The sequence below is a fragment of the Mustela putorius genome, unplaced genomic scaffold (genome assembly GCF_011764305.1).
Source record: "Mustela putorius furo isolate JIRA1106 unplaced genomic scaffold, ASM1176430v1.1 tig00000129_pilon_pilon_pilon, whole genome shotgun sequence".
NCBI classification, from domain to species: domain Eukaryota; kingdom Metazoa; phylum Chordata; class Mammalia; order Carnivora; family Mustelidae; genus Mustela; species Mustela putorius.
This window is the reverse complement of record NW_025421290.1, coordinates 41,481,682-41,504,483: the sequence shown is the minus strand read 5'-3', so window position 1 is coordinate 41,504,483 and position 22,802 is coordinate 41,481,682. Positions and strand designations below refer to the sequence as shown.

The 22,802-nt window shown below is 40.6% G+C and overlaps 1 protein-coding gene across 1 annotated transcript in view; it reads left to right on the top strand.

Annotated features, from left to right (window-relative positions):
- Window positions 1-22,235, top strand: part of LOC101682383 — a 122,698-nt gene extending 100,463 nt beyond the window's left edge. The window contains exon 4 of the mRNA XM_045072881.1: window positions 22,164-22,235. Coding sequence (XP_044928816.1) covers window positions 22,164-22,175 — 12 coding nt within the window. The 3' untranslated portion in view covers window positions 22,176-22,235. The remainder of the gene's footprint in view (window positions 1-22,163) is intronic.
- The last annotated feature ends 567 nt before the right edge of the window (window positions 22,236-22,802 follow it).

Sequence of the window (22,802 nt, the reverse complement as noted above, 5' to 3'; positions counted from 1 at the left end):
CTAATCAACTAAATGCATATGTGCTATATGGAGATATGCACTGGATACTAATATTAGTGTAATTATCTCTTACTTCAGTGTAAAACACTGATGAGTGTAAAAATGTCTGACATCTGTTGCTGACAGATATTTCTTATCTGAATTTCTATTGCAACATACATTTTCCCTCCCAGTTATTGTAGTTGTTGTGCCAAACAAAGTAAGTAAAACAGGTATCACGTAACTTACCAGATTTTCCAGTTGAAGTCAAATGGTTTCCTGTGTCTTTTTATCTGTTTTAAAGACTTCTGCTTTGTTGACTAGGTAAGTAGTAGGTGCTAATTTTAGATAATTTGGGAAACAGAATGGGACAAGAAAAGAAATCCTCATGTATTCTTACATGAGTATTTTCTTTATTAAAATTATGAAAATATTCAAACCATACCTGGAAGCACATTTGCCAGTTAATGAGCCAAGTAGGTCCTGCAGATAGAGACGGACGTGTTTGGAAGATTCCGCAGGACCAGGGTCGTCTGTTTGGGGTCTCAGAGCTTAGGAAACTGTGCACACGACGACAAGGGTGCCAGAAGCTTTTGTGTCCGTGTGTTTGAAGTTGTAGAAGCCAAATTTGGAAACTTCCCCTTAAATTAACTTTTACAACTGGTACTGTAGTGAAAGGAAACTTTGTAAGACATACTAAAAGGAAGAATAAAGCCTGAAAATCACTTTATTCAGAAGTTCACAGCTGAAATAGTGCAGCTCCGATCTTCCGCACCCTGGTGTCTTGTATTGACCCCACGAGCCTGCAGTGCCGTGACGCAATCCGGGGTCTCAGCGCTTCGGGATCGCCCTTCGTTTCGATGGAAAAAAAAGTGATGTCCAGTACTTCCCTCTGAGTTCTGAATATGCGGCCAGTGCAGGGTTCCAGGGATGCTCTTAGGTGTCACCAGGTGGTGGAGAGTTTACCTGCTTTTGATTTTTTTTTTTCATTAGAGTGATGTCCAGAACATTCATTTTAGGCCCATAGTTATTTGACTTGCGGCTCATTTTGAAAGGTCCTTGTTCTCCAAGGTGTGGAGGCCCCCTGGTCAGTGACAGAGCAGGACGCTAGCTTTGCGTCCTGTGGCTGCAGGTGCTTTCTTGAGGCCCCAGGACAGCCCTGGGAGCAGGAAGACTGTGCAGGTTCCCTCATCCCTTTTACACGTGAGGAAGCTCAAGGGGCTTGTCTAATGCCCTTTGATTATGGATGGCAACTGTGATTCTTCTTTCTCTTAGTGCGCTGTCCTTTTCTTCTTGGTTGCTTTTCCACTGATCATAACAGAAGCTGCACCGATGATTATAAGAATCAGAGCTGACTTTTATCGATCAGTTCCCATGTGCCTGGCAGCGTTCTGTGTGTGGCTTTTTTTGTTTGTTTGTTTGCTTGTTTTTAATAATTCTCTGTGTTTTTACATGTATTGACTTTCACCTCACTCCCAGGGAGGAGGTGTTACCTTTTTACAGACCAGGAGACCAGGGTACAGAGAGGATAAGGAACTTGCCTGAGGTCTGTTGATAATTATTGCGAATCTCAAAGGAAAATATGTGAAATTCTCTGCAGGTTCTAAGCTCTCCGTAAATGATAGTAGTTACGATGACAGTAGCATGTATCCAGTTAAAATTTCTACTTATGTGTCTTCGTCTTCATTAGCCCTTGAGTTCATCGAGGGCAGTGGATATGTCTTGCTTGCTGCTCTGGCCCCAGGGCTTGGTCCGGACTTGGCACCTTGCTGATACTCCTACTGAATGATCCTTCAAATGTATGGCGTGACTGTATCCTGGGGTGTAGGATTTGATACCAGTTTTGCTCTCCATCATCTCGTTGATCACCTGGTTAATCAAGACATCATGCTAAATCTGCATAGATTGGTAATCTGTTGATCCCAGAGGACTCGGACCATCTGCTTCCTTGTCCCCCGTTGTCCCAGGGGGACTGGTTGTGTTCTGAGGCATTGGACACACTTCAGATGGCCTTTGTGCTGACTCTAACCACTAGAATCCTGTATTTTGAAGAACGACAGGTCATTTCAAACAAGTATAACATGAATTTTCTAGCTGAGATAAAGAGAACTTTCCACAATTGGCTGAAAGAAGTGGAAATTGGGGAAGTTGAAAATGGTTTTGCATTAGGATGTTCTGTTTCTTTTGAAGTGTAGCCAAGAGATTCTTCATAACAGCCTGCATTTAAAGTCCAATTGTAAAAAAAATGACACATTGTGGCTGTGTACCCTCTTATTTTTGTCTTGTTTGATGTTAGGATGGGAGAATAGGCTAGTACTATCAGTGTGGCGTTAACTCTTTGAGTCAGCCTGTTCCAAAGCAGGAGTGTTTGTGGTGGAGTCAAGACTGAGTCGTGACTTTCTCACAGGTAGAAGCCGATGGGACCAAGGAAGCTGCTGCTGTTTTGATATTCTTTGGTTTGCTAAAGCCCTGTTTTAAATTACCATGAATAAACAAGCCACTGCCTTGAAGGGAATCAGGAAATTTAGATTCTAATTCTGGTTTCAGTTTTCTAACTCAGTGTGGATGATTTGAGTGGCGGGAAGAGAAAACTCCACTTGGCTTTTTTTTTTTTTTTTGTCTGAGTAAACGAAGTGACCTTAGTTCTCTTAAGGAAGGGTAATGAAGGTAATGGCCAAAATTCTACCTGGTACATGACTTACTACTGTGTTCCTAGGGAGTGGGATTAACCTTTGTTGGTCTTTAGGATATAATGAACATTAGACCTGGGGCTACACTTCTGGGAACAGGGAAGTTTCTAGGTTCTTTTTTTTTTTGTTCAGATACAGAGTACCTGGAAGCCATAGTGATTTTAATAGCAAACTAGGAAATACCGATACATTAATACACAATTATATACATACGTACATACATAATACATTAGGAACTGTGAATGACTTCATTAGCAGAAAATGGTTTCAGTTTTCTAACTGAAAACTGAAGTAAAGTCAGAAGCTCTGGCTGGCTCAGCTTTGAAGGTGAAGTGGAGAGCTGACTCAGCTGGGCATGACTTTTTTTTTTTTTAATATTTTTATTTATTTATTTGACAGAGAGAAAGCGAGATCACAAGTAGAGAGCCAGGCAGAGAGAGAGGGGGAAGTAGGCTCCCTGCTGAGCAGAGAGCCCCATGCGGGGCTCGATCCCACGACCCTGAGATCATGACCTGAGCCAAAGGCAGAGGCTTAACCCACTGAGCCACCCAGGCACCCCTGGGCATGACCTTTTCATGTCTTTATGGGGGTGTCAGTTTCCTGCTGCTCTCTTTTCCTCCCTTGTTCTGCTGTATGTGCTTTGTTGGAAAACCCTGTGTCAGATGCCAGAAGATTGATGAAGGACATCTGGGTGGCTCAGTCATTAAGTATCTGCCTTCGGCTCCGGTCATGATCCCAGAGTCCTGGGATCGAGCCCCACATCGGGCTCTCTGCTTGATGGGAAGCCTGCTTCTCCCTCTTCCACTTCCTCTGCTTGTGTTCCTACTCTCTCGCTCTCTCTCTGTCAAATAAATAAATAAGTAAAAAGTATATGAGAGAAAAATCTTAAAACTGAGAAAATTTTCTTTTGCCGATTTAATTTTTTTGTGGAAAGGGAAGATGATGTCTGTTGTCTTATTTTTATCAGGAGACTGTATTTCTCTCAGGTCTTAAGCTTATTTTTTAATCTTAACAATGATGTGTTCACTGTAAATACATAAGCAATGAAAGAAAACTTAAAAAATAAAGGAAAAATAAAAAAATAAAAAATAAAATAAAATAAAAATAAAAAAATAAAACCACCCCTAAGTCCTAAACCTAGCAATATATTTTAACATTTTGTTAAATACCCTTATATAATTTTTTTGTACACATGTAATGTAAAATATGTTCATACCATATGTGTTATTTTATTTGGTTTTATATTGTTCCATTTCTGTTTGGGGGCTTTATGGATTTTTTGGTCAGTCCTGTACTGATGTCAATATTTATTTCTCAGGTATCCACTTATAGCCAGAGGGTGTTTTCTCCAAGACTCTGTACCATTTATGTGAAATGCTCTAAAATCTTTGTAAGAAGGGGAGGCCATTAATTAAGCAAAATGTCAGACAAATTATTCTGGGTAGCCAAGTTTTTCATGTAGTGAAGTGTAAGCTGATGATTTCTAAGACTTCTTAAAATAATATGGATGAAAAATTTTCCAGAGTTCTTGTACACTTTTAGCATGTTTAAATGTATACTTTGGCCCTGGGGGTTTATTTCTATGAGTTTGTCTTCATGAAGCAGAGAACATATACAAACATGTCTGTCCAGTGACATTCACTGCAGCATTGAATATGAAGGCAGACATTTGGAAATGATATGCAGTACTTTATGGCTATATTCACTACTGTATCTAGTAGTGCATCCATAAAAGTTTGCATTCTAGAATATTTGACAGAAGGGAAAATAGTTATGGTATAATAGAAAAATGCACGCTAGGAATTATACACATTGTGTATTTTTATATTTACATATAATACATAGATACATGCACTCATGAATGCCTTGATTTTTTTCTTATAAATTAAAATTAAGTGTAACATGCATATAGAAAAATGCACAGACTCTGAGCATTTTACCATTGATAAACTTTTGTGAACTCAACACACATGTATAACCATTACCTAAATTAAAAATTAGAATGTTAGAGAATTAAAATATTATCAAATTCCAGAAGTTTACTTGTGTTTTCTTCCATTTCATTACCTTTCCCCACCCTAATATAAGGAAAGGTAACTGTGGGCCAGATGTGTCTTATTTTGAACTTCATAAAAATGGAATAATATGACAATATACTCCTTAGTCTGGCTTCTTTTGCCCAATATTATATTTGTGGGTAGAACAGCTCCCCTCTCCCCCTGTATTATTTTGACATGTTAACTATGCTGCAATTAATTTACTTACTACTGAACATCTGGTTTGTTTGTTTGTTCGTTTCTGATTGTTTTGTTTTGTTGTTGTTTTCCCTGTCAGTTTTTGCCGTTACAGCGAATGCTGTTACGAGCCTGCCTGTATTTGATTTTGGACGGCTGTGTGTACCCTTCTGTTGGGCATCTGTACCTAGGAGTGGGCTCCTGAGATTGGATCTGTGTGTGTTCATTTTTAGTAGATGACACAGAACTTTAATGGAGGTGCCCTGTTCACTGTTGCTCACAGTGTCGGCGAGTTCCACTGGCTCCACATCTTCACCAACACTTAGTTTTGTCTTTTAGCCATTCCAGAGGGTATGGAGTGGTAGCTCTTGTTGTTCAGATTGCATTTTCCTGAGGACTAGTGAGTAATCGCAGTTTGATTTGAGTCAATTCCCTTCTGAGGAAATCTTCTGTTATTAAATCTTGTGCTAATCAACTTCATTTCAACAGTAACAAAACCTGTTACCTTCCTCTGGCATTGAGGGTGTGTTGTGCTCTCAGTTTCTTTAATTGCCAGACCCAGCATGGATTCTTCTGCATCAGTTAAGTGGGGCAGTCCCTAATAGATACAACTTGTCACGCATCCAAATTTTCCTGCTTGATGCTCCAATTTGTGTGACTTTCTATTCTGTATTGAGAGAATGTTTGAAATTATGAAATATTTCAAGTTACCTATTCATTTCACATCATGACTGATTAAAATGTTGGCCAAAGAATTCAGTTTAAGAAATCCCAAAAAGAAAAACTTTTTGGCTTTAGTCACTGATTTTCTTTAGGTCAGTATATTAAGAATGACTCATCCTATTTTATTCAGAGTAACTTTTAAAAGAATATCACTCCACAGTAGAAAATTGCAAGTAAATTTGATGTAGGTAGAAATGCATCTGAGGCTTAAGGCTGGGTCTAATTGCTACATGGAATATTGGAGGAGAATGATAATCCTTACATCCAGTTCCTAGCTTTTAGTATTAACCTTTTTTTTGATTAATGAACTAAGAGATCCTGGAGTTATCAAATTATGGGTCTTAGAATAGAGAGACTTCAGGGTAGATAGAACTTGAGCCTGCCTTTTTTTTTTTTTAAAAGATTTTATTTATTTAGGGCACCTGGGTGGCTCAGTTGGTTAAGCAACTGCCTTCGGCTCAGGTCATGATCGTGGAGTCCTGGGATCAAGTCCCACATCAGGCCCTCTGCTCAGCGGGGAGCCGGCTTCTCCCTCTGCCCCTTGCCCCTTTCATGCTCACTCTCTCTCTTTCTCAAATAAAATCTTAAAAAAAAAAAAAAGATTTTATTTATTTATTTGACAGACAGAGATCATGAGTAGGCAGAGAGACAGGCAGAGAGAGAGGAAGGGAAGCAGGCTCCCCACTAAGCAGAGAATCCGATGTGGGACTCGATGCCAGGACCCTGGGGTCATGACCTGAGCCGAAGGCAGAGGCTTTAACCCACTGAGCCACCCAGGCGCCCCTTGGGCCTGCCATCTTGACATAACGCTGATACTGAACATGTCCTGGGTAACCAGGCTGGACGCCAGGCCTTGTCATCCTCACCTCATTTAAGGCCCACCAATAGTGGGAGACAGGGAATGTTATACTGTTTCATACATGAGGACGTTGTGGTTGGAAAAGGCTAGTGGATGCCACATCATGACTGAGGGTGAGTGGAAATTTTCTCACTCTGATTTTATGACTGTGTGATGGAAAATTATAGTATGTAGGGCCTTTGGTTTTAATTGAACAACTCTGTCAATTCTTTAGATGTCCTGGGGACACCAGTAATGTATGAAAACAGAGTAGTAGCGTTTGAATCTCAGTTGAAGGCCAGCTAGGGTATTTTATGGAGAAAGTTTTTCTTCTAGCTTCATTCTTTCTCATAATCTGTCAAGGGTTTCAAGCAATCATCCTGATTAAAGACACATTTTTCAGTAAATATAACACCACCAGTGGTGGTGGTAAAGTTAGAGAAATTTATGGTTGAGCTTCAAGCTTAATGCAACAAAAGCATGCATTTGTTAACGTTTGTTTTGAACGCTACAGCCCCAGCAGGCCTCTCTGTCCTAGGCAAATCATATACGAATCTGCTCCCAAGGAACCTGAGTTCTCATGGATGTATAGGAAAGCAGCCTCAATACAACATAGAAAGGGAAGCTGATAGGAAGTAGTTCGTTGCAGGCAAAGTACTGTAGGATTCCATACAAAAGACAACTTTCTGCTGAAACCTATCAAAAAATCAGCTCTGGAGAAGGTAATTTTGGAACTACCCTTGACGGGTAGAGGGGATATGGGGACCTAGAAATTGGCATCTGGTTGGGGGCAAAGCCACTGCAGAGTTTATCTTTTTATAATTCTGAATAAATACGCTAATAAAATGAGTACTGTAAATAAATTTTAAGAAATTTACCCTATCAACAAACAAATGGTATGTGTTGTAAAACCGTAATGTTTCTGATGAAGATTAGGCAAAGCGCCTTTTACTTTTGGCTCTGGTCTCTTCTGCTTAATGTCAGCCCCAGTCACTACCTTTTTCTGCCCTTTCGCTCTGGAGGCTCAGAAACGTGTGCTGTGTGAGACAGGACATCCGAGGCCATGCCTCTTTCCACTTTTCATGAATGCTCTTCTCCCTGTTAGGGATTGTCCTTGTATCATGTAAATATTTGGGAGAGCCTGGGAGAGTAAGCATTTGATAGGTCCTTTGTGAGTGGAGCACGAATGAAGAACTAAATGAAATAAAATGTTGTGCCTTTTTACTGAGTTCCTATTTTTATCGTGCACAAGTACTTGCTCAGATAGTTACAAGCTGTCCCAGAAAATCATTGTAGTGTAACTGCATCAAGCTGGCTCCCAAGCAGGAGGGACCGAGTGTACAGGTTTGTGACTTTGTGTGGAAACGGTTTTACCATTAGCTCTGATTGTATGTGTGCCATTGTTTGGTCACGGGAATGATTGCCTAGAGTGGTTGATTCTGAATGATCGTTTTTGTTTTTTTCCTCATTCCTTTTCTTAAATTATTTGGACCAGAAGGAAAGGATAAGAACTTACACCTACTGCCTCTACTGCTAACTTAAAGTTTAAAATTCTTTTGGTTTCCCACAATGTTGTTGGGACCATGAGAAAAAAATCCCTAACCTGGAAATCATTATTTGGCCTTTTTTTGTGTGATGAAATTTGGTTCTTTCACATTATAGCCTTTAATACTTCCAAATCCTTATTGAGGAAATGTTAAGTTAATTATAACAATAATAGTTAACCATTATTGAAAAACTTGTACTCAGAAATTTGCTAGACTTTTGCCTCCTTGACCACATATAATCTCTGTATCATCCTGTGAGATGTTGACGGACGTCTTCATGTTACATGCAACGCTATAAATGATTTTTTGTCAAGGTCTCATCACTCATGAGTGGCTGAGCTGGGATTTGAACCCACATCTGTCTGCTCTAGTGTGTGAGCTACTGTGCCGAATTGTTCTTCCCTGTTTTTTTTTTTTCTGTATATTTATGTTTTTTCTTCCCATATTATGGTGATAGGATGTATCCCTGTTTTAGCTTAAAATAACACACTTTTAGTTGTCACTAATCCTTTATATAGCAATATTTGTTGATTTCCCATCTTTGCTACTCTCATGAAAACTCTTTCATTTACTGTGGTGTTAACTGTACTTAGATATCGTGTGGTTTTTCCACTTACCAGCCAAAAAGTGAATTATTTAGTTTTCACATGTTAGTATCCTTTTTTTTAACTGGCAGTTTAGTCTAAATAGCTTCTAACAGTCCTCTGAGACAAAACCCTGGAGCCTAGATACTTCTTGTGCTAATTTGTGCAAAACAGCATCTCAGGTCATCCTGTGTTGTAACTGCTCAGAAACACAGTGTGTGGATAGTAACAGGGCAGCCCTCGTGTGCTGGAGGTCACATCGCAGAGAGAAAGCTAAATCCATTGAGAAAGTTATGGTACACATTCATAACATGTTTAGATTTGCATTAGAAAAATGTGCAATAAAGCCATAAGGGAGACTCCTACAAACTACAGGCTGCTGTGGGTAGGTGGGTGGCAGAGGGGCTCGGTGGGTGATGGGCAGGGAGCAGGGCACTTGTGATGCGTTCTGCGTGTTGTATGTGACTGATGAGTCACTGAACTCTGCTTCTGAAACTAACATGACACTGTATGTTAACTGGAATGTAAATAAAAACCTGAAACATAAACAAAGCAAAACCCTTTCAGTAAGTGTCAAAAATTCTTATTGTTACAAGAAGTTAACATCTACATTTTAGAAACATAAAAACATAACTATCTATTTCATGGCCTGTAATGCTACAGTGGATAACTTTATTATATACTGGTCTGCCAGTGCTTGTGGGGTAGGGTGGTATGCTTTTCCAGTCTAACATGTCTAGACAGAACCAGATGTATAATTATATAAAATCACAGCTTGGGGATTATGGTTGAAAAACTTTAATAATTATTGGCAACTGTGTGCCATTTTGTCTTACTTTGCATCCTTATTTTCTTGGCCTATTGCTGTAAAGGAGTTAAAGTTTATTTTTAGGCAGAACAGAAAGTGTCTAAAGTGTGATATGATATGAATCTAGTTTTTTAAGTTAAATGTATTTTCCATGCAAATATATGTTTCTTGACTTGGAGAATTGAATAAATCTCAATAAGAATTATTGCTTCCAGCATTAAATTTGGGTAGAAGCTCTTCGAAACCAGCATAATAGGACAACAAAACTGCCACTTTAAATCCAGAATTTTTTTGAATGTGCATTAACTGGTGCTGTGTACAGTGTGTTTTTTAGAAGTTCAGACTGTCCTGGCATCTGTCTAGTTTTTATCTCCTGTCTTCTCCCTCAAGTAGTCTTCTAGGGAATCTAGCTACTAACCGTTTATTCTTCACAAGAGGGAAAATTTCCAGCATCTCCACTTCCCCTGTCGAGCTGTCCCCTCCAGAACAGGCTGTTATAACTAAACAAGCTCCGGTGAACATTTTATTATTGAATGTAGGAGTTCCTTATAGAGACTACATACCAGTCCTTTTTTTTTTAGATTTATATTTTGCCATGATTTTCCCCCCATTTTTTTATAACAAACTTTAGATAATCAAAAGTCTTAAACAGGATTAGATCTAATGTGTCCATTAAAAAAAAACTGGTTCTTACTTACTGTGTCTCAGGAGGCCTTTCCCTTCTCCCCTCCCCCTCCATCCTGACATTTCTTCTGAAGGCTTCCTGGTTTTAGCTTATGTATGTTGAGGTTTGTGATCCATCTTGAGTTCACTTTTTTTTTGACATGCTCTCTTACTGCCTCCGTTTTATAAGTGAGGATTTTGGCAATCTGAGAATTTGGCGCTCTAGCCGTGGTATGTAATGGTAAATTCGATTTATCATTTTAGAACTTTTCGTGGATGATCATGATGAAGCTCTATTGTAGGTCGTATCGTATAAACCATTTTGCTCAGGACATTTTTGAGGCATATCTTCATGGTCACAAAAACATTGTTGCTGACAAACGAATGTTCTTTTGTCGGGGTTCATCCCCATGATGAAACCAGCCGTGTTAAGTGAGGAATAAGACTGCAACCTTGGTGTGCGTGTATTTTATCAGGAGAGATATTGTGTTTATGTACAAGTGTCCTTTGAAGCTGCCTGGTGTGACTTGCCTGTTAAGACAATCATCTTGTGATAAGAAATTGAAGTGAAACAGGGGCGCCTGGCTGGCTCAGTGGGTTGAGTGTCCAACTCCTGGTTTCAGCTCAGGTCATGATCCCAAGGTCATGAGAGTGCTGAGTGGGGAGTCTGCTTGAGATTCTCTCTCTCTCTCTCTCTCTCTCTCTTCCCTCTTCCCCCACTCTCATGTGCTCTGTCTCTCTCTCCAAAATAAATAAATAAATATTTTTTAAAAAGATCCTGAAGTGAAACAATCAGCACGATTGAGCTCTTTAACCTGGTCTGATTAAGTGTTTTCACTAGCTGTAGTATGGAGGCCTGCTCTGATGTCAGGCTGTGGTTGTCTCAGGGTTATCCCTTATTCCGACCCTTTAGGCTCTCTCCTCTGACACTGTAGAACCATCCCTGGTCCCCGCCTCTAGGGCTCAAGAGAAGCCCAGCAATTGATGTGTCATGGAGGGTATATGTTTTGGGTGTTTCCTAGGTGTTAGCCGTCCTGCAAACATTATATTCCTCCCAACAGTTTCCTTCTAAAGCAGAAGGAAAGGAAGATTTTCCCAGCACACTCTTGGGGGTGGCATGTGGGGGAACTTAATCTAGTTCTCTAGGAAAGCTTCAGAGTGGTGATTTCTCGTAAGTCCTTTCATGTGTCTGGGTTGAGATAAGACTACAATATGCTGGCAATTGAGTCAATTCAGAGATATGTGTGGAGTATTTGGGGGGAGGACAAGGGGCTCCCTGTATTAGACGTCTGTAGGTCCCAGATGCTGTACTGTAGGGGGATGTGAAGGTGAGCAGGACAGGAGGAAGCTAACGTTATTCTTAAAGGGAGCTTTGCTTTGTCCTCGGGCTGCCGTCCATTAGAATGTATGATTAAGCTCATTTGAAGCTTGCTGTTTATCGGGGAGAAAAGCTGCCCTTCATTTTGAGCTGTGCAGTTGAGCCTAACGGAGAGAGTTCAGGCCCATCGTTTAAGGACACTCCGATTCCACGGCAACGCTGGAGGTGCCCATGCTACAGATCGGGCCTGCATCTGTGTAATTAGCAAGGGCAGCCGGCCGGGCTCACGGCACTCTCCGAGTGGCCTTCTCACTAAGGAAACATTAGCTTCAGTTGATAACTCTCAGAAACTAGGACAGTTCTCAGGCTGCTCTTTATTTGTATAGATAAACAACGGGCATTAATGCAGCCATGCCGAAAGCAACAGTTTAAAAAAAAAAGTCACTATGTTTTAATTGTATCCTCTTAGCAAGGTTATGTTAATTTTTTAATCTAAAAATTATGACTGAAGTAGAAATTTGTATGCATTATGAACCAAATTAAAAACATTTTCCTGAATAATATTGGTTTTGCTTAATGTTTGCTATTCTCTCTGATTAAAATGGATGTTTATAGTCTCAAGCATGCTGACCAATTAGTTTTTACGAGCTACTCTATATTGTGCAGAGGAACCAAACTTAATGGACTTAGTTATTTGTTCTTTCGGTGTATTTTGAGAACAGTTTTCTCTTTCATGTTTGTTCTCTCCATTTTGATCGAATGAAGTTTTACTGAGTGCTTTTGATCTACGAATCAGTTACGGATGTATGTGGTAGTTAATGATTTTAAGGCTATAAGTAAAACTGGCTTTGTCTTATAACTTACAGACAAGGTTTTAGAATATTTCTACAGAAAAATTTTCTGACTGCTTGGAACAACACTCTGAATTGTCATGTGAAACCAGCCATTGATTTCTTTGCCATCCCTGTGTCCAGATTTATGTCCATACTAATTACAGTCAGCAGGGGTTCTTGGAGTCCACACTGTGTGTGGGCATTTACAAATGCAATGTTTTGTGCTGCTGTGTCTAAGTGAGTGTTGACTATTATTTATGGGTAAAGAACTCTCTCGTCTTTGTAGATATTAGGTTATCTGAATCAAGTAATACTTGCCTAGCTATTTATATGTTAATATGTTTAAAAAGAAATTTCTCTACGAAGAGGCATTAATCATTCACTGTTTGTTTGATCAGATGGTGATGCCGACATTCTATTGTGTAATCATAAACTAGCTTGTCATGTTTAATGCCACGAGCAGATGCACTTCCTAGTATAAACAGCACGCAAAGCCCCAAATCTCAATGCAGTATTTAGGAGCATATTAAAATCTTTGGGTTTTTTTTTTTTTTTTTTTTTTTTTTTGTGTGTGTGATTTAAAGAAGTAATTGTGGATTGATTGCATTGTGTCAAATTTAAAAAAAAAATGTGATTGCTGCCACAGCTTAAAAACTGAAGAAGCAAAATCTGGCCCATATGCTTTCAATATAATGTGTTATTCTTGGAGACTGTGTCATTCCTAGAGGGTTAGTGCATTGACTAACTGGAAGCAGACCGCCTGGATTCAAGTCTTACCTGTACCACTTGCCCAGCTTTGTGATGCTGGGCAGGTTACATAATCTCTCTGTGCTTCAGTTTCCTCCTTTGTAAAGTAGCAATAATAGCGATAACAGTGTGTACCCCATAGGGTTGTTAGGAGACTGATACACGGTAATATCAATAAAGTGTTTAGGACAGTGCCTGGCACATTGTAAGGACAAACGAGCAAGACCACAAATGGTGAAATAGGTAGATGTGTGTGTTACTGGGGCTTCTCCTGCAGTCAGTTCCAGTTCCTTTTTTTCTAATGATTTATTCATTTGTTTGAGAGACGGAGCACGGGTCGGGGGAGAGAGAGAGAGAGAGAGAGAGAGAGAGTCTCAAGCAGACTCCCTCTGAGTGTGGAGCCTGACTTGGGGCTTGATCCCATGACCCCGAGAGTGAGACCTGAGGTAAAATCAGAGTGTCACGCTTAACTGACTGAGCTACCCAGGCACTCCTCCAGTTTTTTTAAAGTAAGTCTATGATGTCCTGATGGGTCACAGATGTTTATAGGATGACCATTATGCTAAGTATTATTCTAGGCTTTATCGGGGATACAAAAGGAATGTAAGGCATGGTTGCTACATTGGAAGCTTGCACCGTGTTGAAGTAGGTCCCCACAAGGTGATAAGTACAAATGAGTGTTAGGTAAGGGAAAAGGTATAATCTTCAGTTAAAACACAGGGGATGAAGAAGTATAAAAGGTGACTTTTGACCATGGAGGACAGGAAATGTAAAAATCCCATAAAAAAAAAAATCTCAGCTTTGTGCCTATGAGAACCATATGACTTCATGGAAGAAAGCTCATCATGTTCATTGTTCTCTAGCAGAGCGAGTCATTAATCTTAGATGTGTTCTAAGTCCCCTGTTTTTGTTTAAACATCTCCCTTGACTTCATCTATAGCTCTCATTACTGCCGAGTGCTCCAGCCCAGAGCGTCCCGGCTCTCAGGTCTTTTAACATTTCCGGGCCGTTGTGGTTTGCCTTGATCGGAAATGCCCATCTTTCTCACCTCAGCCTCTCTGAGACCTTTCCCCAGTCTCAATTCCGAGATGCCTCCTCCAACCTCCCAAACTGAGCCCCAGCTTCTCCAGCTTTGACTTAGATGTAGTTGTTTTTCTGGCTTGTTTTGGGGGGGCTAAATGTACGTGAAGCCTCGTTGCATATTATGAAGTGCAGACAGCACAGATGTAAGGGGCAACATTGCCATGTCTTTTTTGCACGATTTTTTGACCTAATATATATTTATCCTGTCATTCCTCCACGGGACCCCCCCCCCACCGCTTCCCCCAACCACTGGCCTCTGCCACGTTCACTGAGAGCTCCTAAGTCAGAAGTTCTATGTTAATGCATCCTAGTTTGCTGCCTGCGCCCCCGCCCCCAGCCCATGTCAAGACAGCAGGGAGCCGTGATGAGTGAGCGAGTGAGCTGAAGGGTGTTGTGCCTGGAGTAGCACCTCCACTAGCTGGCGACCGTGGACTCGGGTGCAGCTCTCACAAGAGGCCGTGTACTTAGTGTGGGCAGAAGAGCAAGGGCTTCCATGTTGAAGGACGGATGCAGGTACGACTTCACTTCAGTGTGATGTTTTCCCCCCTTTTGACCCCTTTGACACTCACGTTGTCACGTGACAAATGAGGACGTGATGTTTACCCTGTGGGGTGGTGTTGATGAGATGAGATGTTTGTGGAAAACCATTTGTTAATGTTAAAGTGCCTATTAGTTGTTTCTCATAAAAACACAACGTTAGGCAGAATTGTTCATCGCTGCGCTGCGCGCTGGAAAAGTTCACACGTCATGCTCAGTCCTAACCAGGAGGTTGATGTGGTTGGGTGAGTAGAATCTGGAGGGCTGGGGAGGCAGCATGGGGCTTCCTGACCTTGACTGCCTCAGTGGTTGGTCCTGAGCTGGTAACAGCAGCTGGGGGTGACTGGCAGACCCCTTACGGGGTGTCAGGGGAACCCAACGAAGTGATACCTCAAGCTTTGTAAACACTAGGGTTTTCAGATTGGGACAGAGATAGAGTGTGTGAGGAGCTAACATTACTTCAGATCTGTGGGAAGTTTACCTTAGGGAGCTTTCTAGTGTGGGGGGGGTGGGGGTGGGGCTTATGTTACTGCAATTTATGAAGAACCTTGGGACAAAAAATTATGAAGCCAAATGATAAGTACCAAATTGCAGACACTCAGCTTCTCTCTCTCTCCCTTTCTCTCTCTCTCCTAGAAATTCACAGTAGATTTTCATAGAGAAGGGTTAGTAAAAGAAGAGAGAGAAGTTAGCAACAACAGCTTCCTGCAGTGACTGTGGGATTTTGAATCCGGGTAACTGGATTTTTAGCTTCTGTTGCTGTGTATTGTTCTCTGGCTCTTCAAGAGTCTCCACGTTAGTCATGGGCTTTCAAGTGTCTGTGCAGCTGCGGACACTGCAAGAAGCCTCTTACGTACACCAGAATGAAACAATAAACATCTTCGATTTAACCACTTCTGTTCTCCAAATACTGGCAAGAAATGTGTTGTGTATAAACACAGGGAGAAGGGAGGCCAGGGGTGATGGTTTGGTGGAGCTGCTTGTGCTCTCATAATCTCATAAATTTTGTAAAGTTTTTTGGACCTTAAAGTTCACATCTGTAAAATGAGGGTGTTGGAGTAGAGGTCCATTGTCATGCCCGTGCTGCGAATATTGTGTATTTCAAAGGACCTGGAAATGTTTCTCCTGATATTCTAATTATACATGGAAATTTCCCAGAGGAGTCTGCAAGTTTTTAGGACCTCTTTTCACTCAACAATGTTTATTAAGGACTTACTGTGTACCTGAGTCTACTACTTTAGGGGCTGGAGATAGATCCGTGAAATAAGGCAGGGTTCCTGCCCCGTAGACACTTACATTTTAAGGAGAAGGAATAAATCCACAAACACGAAGATATGCTAGGAATTTCTGTTACATTGGATGTGGAATTACAAATGGGAAAAGTCGTGGACAGCAGCCTCATGGCTGGTGGTTACTGGTCTGGAGAGTGGAGCAGGTCTACGGGGTGAGAAATCCACACTCCGCTCTTTGACATGCATCCAGAGTTTTACATTTGAGAGTCTTCACTTTCGACATGGTATTTGAAGCTTTGAGGCTGGATGAGTTCAACTGATGACTGGATTTAGAAAGAAAGGGGCAAGAGATGTGGACCAAGCCTGGGCTCTGTTGGGAGGTTCGTTGGAAGAGGGGGGTAGGAGAGAGGGAACTTGGTTGGCTGCTCTTGGCTTCCATTCGGCAAATCTGTTAAATACTAACACGGGTTCTGGCCCTCCCTCTGAGTTCAGGCACTACCTGTGTCTGTAGAAGTTAACACGGCACCTACGTATACACATAACGTTTAACAAGTGACTTTTAACACAGTGCTGAGTCCTTGCAAAGTGCTGAGATGCGAGAGCTCTCTTTGGTGTCTTCCATCTCCCTCGCCTCTTCCTTCTGCCAAGCTCATGGACAGTGGTGATAAGTCTACACTGTGTGCGGCAGCCACTTCTTTCTAGGTCGGCTGATTGACTTGAATGTTGATCAAGGGTTGGTTTCCTTGATAACAAAAGCTGGTTTTTGTCAGTAGTGCTTGTTATTGTATAATTACATAGTTGAAATTTTATGTAATATGATTAAATGTTAGTTTTTTACAAAAATATGCTAAATATTTTTGAAAGCATCCGAAAGCAGTCCTCCAAAAAGATGCTGTTAAGTGAGGTATGATCGTGGCAACTGCAAAGGATTGGGGGAGTAGTTAAACTTCCACAAGGATTCTCAGCTTGTTTCCTGAGAGCCTTTGAGTTCATATTCCATTCTAATAAGATAGGGAGAGTGGGAGATGTGAATGATGCGTTTTGGTCATGGTTTGTGTAAAAATGACTAGCCTGCAGTCGGAGACCGATTATTCATGGCAGAGATGTTCGCTCTTCATCAGGAAATTGGTAAAAGAATGTATATTTCAAATTAGATGGCCCAGCTCTGTGTGTGTGTTTATGGTTCTCTGCCTACAGCAGCTTTTTCAGTTTCTAAATTGATTATCGTCCTATTACCTTCATTCATTGGGATTTTACCATGTGGCCTTTGTGAAAAGCTTTTTGACAGTATGTGTCCAAAGCCTTCACGGTGATTATGTCCTGCCTTACCACTCTAGGACTTTATTTTGTGGCAAAACACTTTTTTTTTTCAATTCATAAAGATTTATGTTCAGGGATGTTGATCATTGTAATATTTGTAACATAAAAATTAAGTGCAGGCTTCTGTCACATAGTGCAGAATGGCTCAGTTGTGACCCGTGTGTATAGAGAAGACTGTTACAATCAAGCATCTGATTTTTTTTTCTTAATATTTTATTTATTTATTTGACATACAGAGATCACAAGTGGGCAGAGAGGCAGGCAGAGAGAGGAAGAAGCAGGTTCCTTCCTGAACAGAGAGCCGGATGTGGGACTCGATCCCAGCACCCTGGGATCATGACCTGAACCGCAGGCAGAGGCTTTAACCCACTGAACCACCCAGGCGCCCCAAGCATCAGATTTTTGAGAAACACTAACCATAGGGAAAAGTTTTCACAGGATAATGTGAAATTATAAAAGATACAGACCATTTTACATAACCTCTTAAAAACTTACAGTATTAAGAGTTTACCCCTGGGTGGTAGGATTGTGGGTGACTTTTGAGTTTGTATTTTATACTTTGTTTAAATTTTGTAATTTTCCACTTGGGTTATTTCTGTAATTACATAGTAACTTTATTATAGCAGTGGATGGTTTGAAACTTCACAAAGAAGACTTTTGAACTTGGTTGCTTTTGAGAGGTGGTACGTCATAGCAGGACTTAGTAAGAGAGAACATGAATAAAAATAATAAGATTACTTTTAGTCTTTAAAATAATTATTTGTGGAATGCCTGGATAGCTCAGTGGTTGAGCCAACTGAGCCTTCGGTTCAGGTAATGATCCTAGAGTTCCGGGATCGAGTCCGCATCAGGCTCCCAAGTCCATGGGGAGTCTGCTTCTCCCTCTGACCATCTCCCCTCTCATGCTCTCTCTTTCTCAAATAAATAAATAAAATATTTTAAAAGATAAAATAATTATTTGTAATTAAAAATATAAAAGATTTACCTTTATTGTTATATTAAGTACATACATATATAAGTAAATTTACTATTCATCTGTTATATGAGGTTGACTATAATATATAATTAACATGTTGGTATTTATAAATCTAGAAGTAAAATTGTTTTTAATCTTCTTACTTATTATTAATCATTTATAATAGTTATTAATCTTTATAATGACCAAGAACAGGTGAGCAAAATAGAATGTTCCTCCTTTTGAAAATAAAGAAATAGAGTCTCAGAAAGGGTCATTTCCCCTGCCCCAAGTCACATGGTTAGTAATGGCAGCTTTTGAAGCAAGATTCTGTGATTCTGAATCTACTGGTCTTACTGCTCCTGGCACTGCACTGCATTCCAGTCTTTTCTCCAGCAAAGTCAGGTATGGAAGGAAGGAGTAATGGGAATCTGGCTTAAAAGTCCTGAACTGAGGAACTGCTTGTAAATAGAAGAGGGTTAAATAACCTGGGTGGGGTAGGAGTCTGTCTTTGAAACAGGAACCTGAAGGGCACACAGCTGGCTCAGTCAGTGGAACGTGTGACTCTTGATCCCAGGGTCGTGAGTTCGAGCTCCATGTTGGGGTATAGAGTTTACTTAAAGAAAAAACAACTTGAGAGCAGAAATGCTATCAGAAGGAGCCTCGGTTTATGGTTTCCAGAATGAGTGCGTCTGTTGGAGAGCAGGACCGTAGCGCCGTTATTAAACCATTCTAAGAAATACACTAAAATTTTCCGACATTCAACATGCGGCTTGAAGCTGGGACCCTTGCGTGGGTCCTGTGGCTGATGGAAAGTGTCTATCCGGGGGCTGGCTTGTGTGGGACTCCACGGTGCAGGGGGGCAGGCAGCCTTCCTCTCATTTGCTGTCGGCCTGTTACCGCTTCCGGTGTTTGTTCAATAGACTTACAGGTTATGCTAATCAGTGTTAATTAAAGCAGCAGCTACAAAATTGACACCTGGCTTAAAAAGATTCCTACGAAGAACCATAGGTTGAGGGTAATGATGATGCTAACACAAATGAGCTGTGAAAAATTGGCAGAGCTGAGACTTCCCTCAGTACCAGCTATTATCAACTATGAAATTAGCCAAAAAGTGAATTTTGTCTAAGAAAATTGTTCTCCTCTGTGGGCTGCTGTTGGAGTTACAAAACCCCTCCCAAGTGGAGGAGGTGTTGTTGCTGACGGCCATTCCCAGGGGTGCCGCGAGCCCTTCTGGGCAACAGTGGGTGACACCTGCCCGGGGGTATGGCCATGTCACTAGTCGAGTTTCCAGTTTAGATTCTTTCTAACCTGCATTTACTGAGTATCCCTCAGGTACCAGGCCCCAGCCTAGTGTGGTGAAGACAAAGCCTTTCAGGAGCTTACAGTCTAAAAGGGTCTCATTCTTATGCTAAAATTGTAGACTAAAAATTTTTTAGTTTTAGGGGATTTGTGGAGTATCTCAGCCAACCCTGTTACTGTTTAGGTCAGGACTTCTCTGCCACGCACAGCACACTGATGGCGTGTTGTCGGTACCTAGGAGCCATCGAAATTGCTCCCCTGACTTGGTAGCATTGCAAAATCGTATCCAGTTTTTCCTTTCTTCCTTGCTGTTTACAGTTGAGTTCTCAGTCCTGATTTTCTAACTTGCATTTTTTCCCAGGAGGCATTGCTAATCTATTCCAGCCTGGAAAAAATAAAATCCCCCAACTTCAGGCTCTAAATCATGTAAAATGAATGAGTTTTCTTTAAAAAAAAATTGCATGTGTGAAGTTCTGTGTATTGACTTATTTTTTGAATGCAGAGTATCTTTGTCTGCATAGACTAATAGAAATTATAGCATCCAAGGCAGCAGAAAGAGCAAGGCCTTGCTGGGTCACTTGACATCACTTCCCACTCCTGACATTGAACAGAAGGCAGCGTTCCCTGTGGGTACATCAAGGTTCATCATTTATGGTCAGTGGATTGTTTTTCAGTTACGTAAGGAACCCCAAGAAGTTCTCACTTTCTGAAAAATAATGTAATAAGTACTTCAGGCTTGGAATATTATAAACAGAGTTGGCTTATTAAATGTTCATATGTTCCTCTGCACTGTTCTTAAGCAAGTTAAACAGATCAAGGAGGAGTCTCTCCCATTTAAAAATATCCAGACTCTCCTCATGTTTGTGTTCAAATTATTTTTGTAATGATTGGTGAGAGCAGCGTTATCTGAAAGTTTAGTGTGTGTTATCCCCGCCCCCTTTGGTGGTGATGGTGGGATATTACATTAAAAAGTAGGCTTTCCTCAAGAGTATTATTAATGGTCTTCAGCTGTAGTTTATTGCAAATTACATTAAGAGTAGACAAAAGGAAACTCAACTATTTTAATGTTTCAGTAGAGGGAACCTTTGAAAAGTAAGAAAAATAGAAAGGCAAAGAAACTATCCATAGCTTCATCATTGAAATAAAAGTTCTATTTCAAGAGTACTTTTTAAAGTAACACGGTTCTGATTACCTTGCACTATTGCTTGGCCAGTGGGTACTCGTGAAGGAAAGGCATCGCTGAAAGTGGGGTGGACGACATCTGCATTAATCTTTTTTTTTTTTTAAAGATTTTATTTATTTATTTGACAGAGAGAGAGAGAGAGAGAGAGAGATCATAAGTAGACAGAGAGGCGGACAAAGAGAGGGGGGAAGCAGGCTCCCTGCCAAGCAGAGAGCCCCATGTGGGGCTCTATCCCAGGACCCTGAGATCATGACCTGAGCCGAAGGCAGAGGCTTAAACCACTGAGCCACCCAGGCGCCTCTGCATTACTCTTTGAAGAGTTAATTGTTTTTCTTTGAAATAGGCGAAAACGACTCCAATAAGAAATGCTTTGAGGAAATGGAAGACTAACCTATTTTAACAGAAATAGTGCAGAGATGTGTCTAAGAATATGATTTTGTCATAGTATTTTAGCCCTGGGTTGGATCATTTCAGTTTAACGTTGGTGGTTGAGAGCTGTTCCTCCCCTTCGCTCACTCCACTGGGTAGAGCAGCATTTCTGATGTGAGGTGTATGGAAGTTAGGGGCAGGTGTGGGCGCACTGTGGAGGCACCCGCCTTCTATGGTGGGAATGATGACGTGCAGGCATTCTCAGTGAAACTGGTTTCCTTGACCTTTTCCTTCTGTATTCCTACTCCTTGAGCTTTAAAACAAACTGAATGTTCATTAAGTGCTTCCTGTTGAAGAAACGGAGGGGGTTAGTGAAGCTCTGTGGGGCTAGAGATGGGACCCTGGGTGGTAGTGGACACACTTTGGAGAGCTTCGAGACCATGTGTTTGGTTCTCGGATGACTCACCTGCTTTATAACATCAACATCTCAAAAGCCAGATGCTTATATGGCTAGAATTGTTGGCTCTGTTGAATATTGGTTTTCCTACTGTGGAAGAGTCCTATTTTTTTTGTGATTGAGTGCTTAACTTTGGGAAGAAACAGTTTTGTGGTGTCTTTTAAAATGTTTTATAAATAAACCTGGTTTAAATAATGCTTGATACTACATGTTCCATTGTCTTTAAAACCCATTTCTGTGGCAATATTCAGCACAATTAGTTACACAATTTAGCTATGTAAGATGTTATTGTAAATTTGAGGTATTTTTATGTTGGTTAAAAGATTAACATGGATTAATTTTTTTTTTCTTTGCTGTACAGTTCTGTGAATTTTAACACATGTGGATTTTTGTAACCATCCCACAACTGTTTCATCCCCTCAGAGAGTGTCCTCGTGCTGCATTCTCTCCTACTCCCTGAATCCTGACAACCACTGATCTGTTCTCCAGTTCTATAGCTCGGTCTTTGTAAAAGTGTTGTTTAAATGGAAGGATGTAGTGTTTAATCTTTGAAGTGGATTTCTTTCATTCAATGTAATGCCTTTTCATTCAGCATCATTTTAGTTGTGGGTCTCAATAGCATGTTCCTTTGAATCCCTGAATAGGAATCTGTTGTGTGGAAATATTACAGTGTGTTTGTCCATTAACCTACTGAAGAATATCTGTCTTGTCCTAATTTGTGGGTGTTACAAATAAAGCTAACTGTGAACCTTTGTGTACAGGTCTTTACGTGAACACGTGCTTTCATTTCTCTGGGGTAAATACTTGGGAGCAGAATGGCTGGATTATGTGGTAGGTGTACATTTAACCTTCTAAGGAAATGACAAATCATTTTCTAGAGTTAACATTGTGCATTCCCAGAAAGCCGTGTAGGAGTTTCAGGTGCTTGACATCCTTGTCAGCATTTGATATTATCAGTACTTTTTGTTTTAGCCATCCTAATAGATGTGAAATGTATCGCATTGTGGTTTTAATCTGCATTTCCCTAATGGCTAATGAACATTTTTTTGTGTTCTTATCTGCAGCCATTAGTTTATTCTTTTTGGTGAAGTGTCTGTTCAAGTCTTTTTTTTTTAATTTCTAAAACATTTATGATTGAAGTATAGTTGACATACGATATTGTTAGTTTAGGTATACAGCATAGTGATTCAACAGTTCAGTGCACTTTCAAATGAAAGTGCATTTCATGGCACTTCACAAAATGCCAGATAAGTATAGTTACTATCTGTCATTATACAAAGTTATTATAATATTATTGACTCTACACCCTCTGCTATACTTTTCCTCCCTATGACTTCTTTATTTTGTAACTGGATGTTTGTACCTCTTAATTCTCTTCACCGGTTGTGACCCCCTCCACC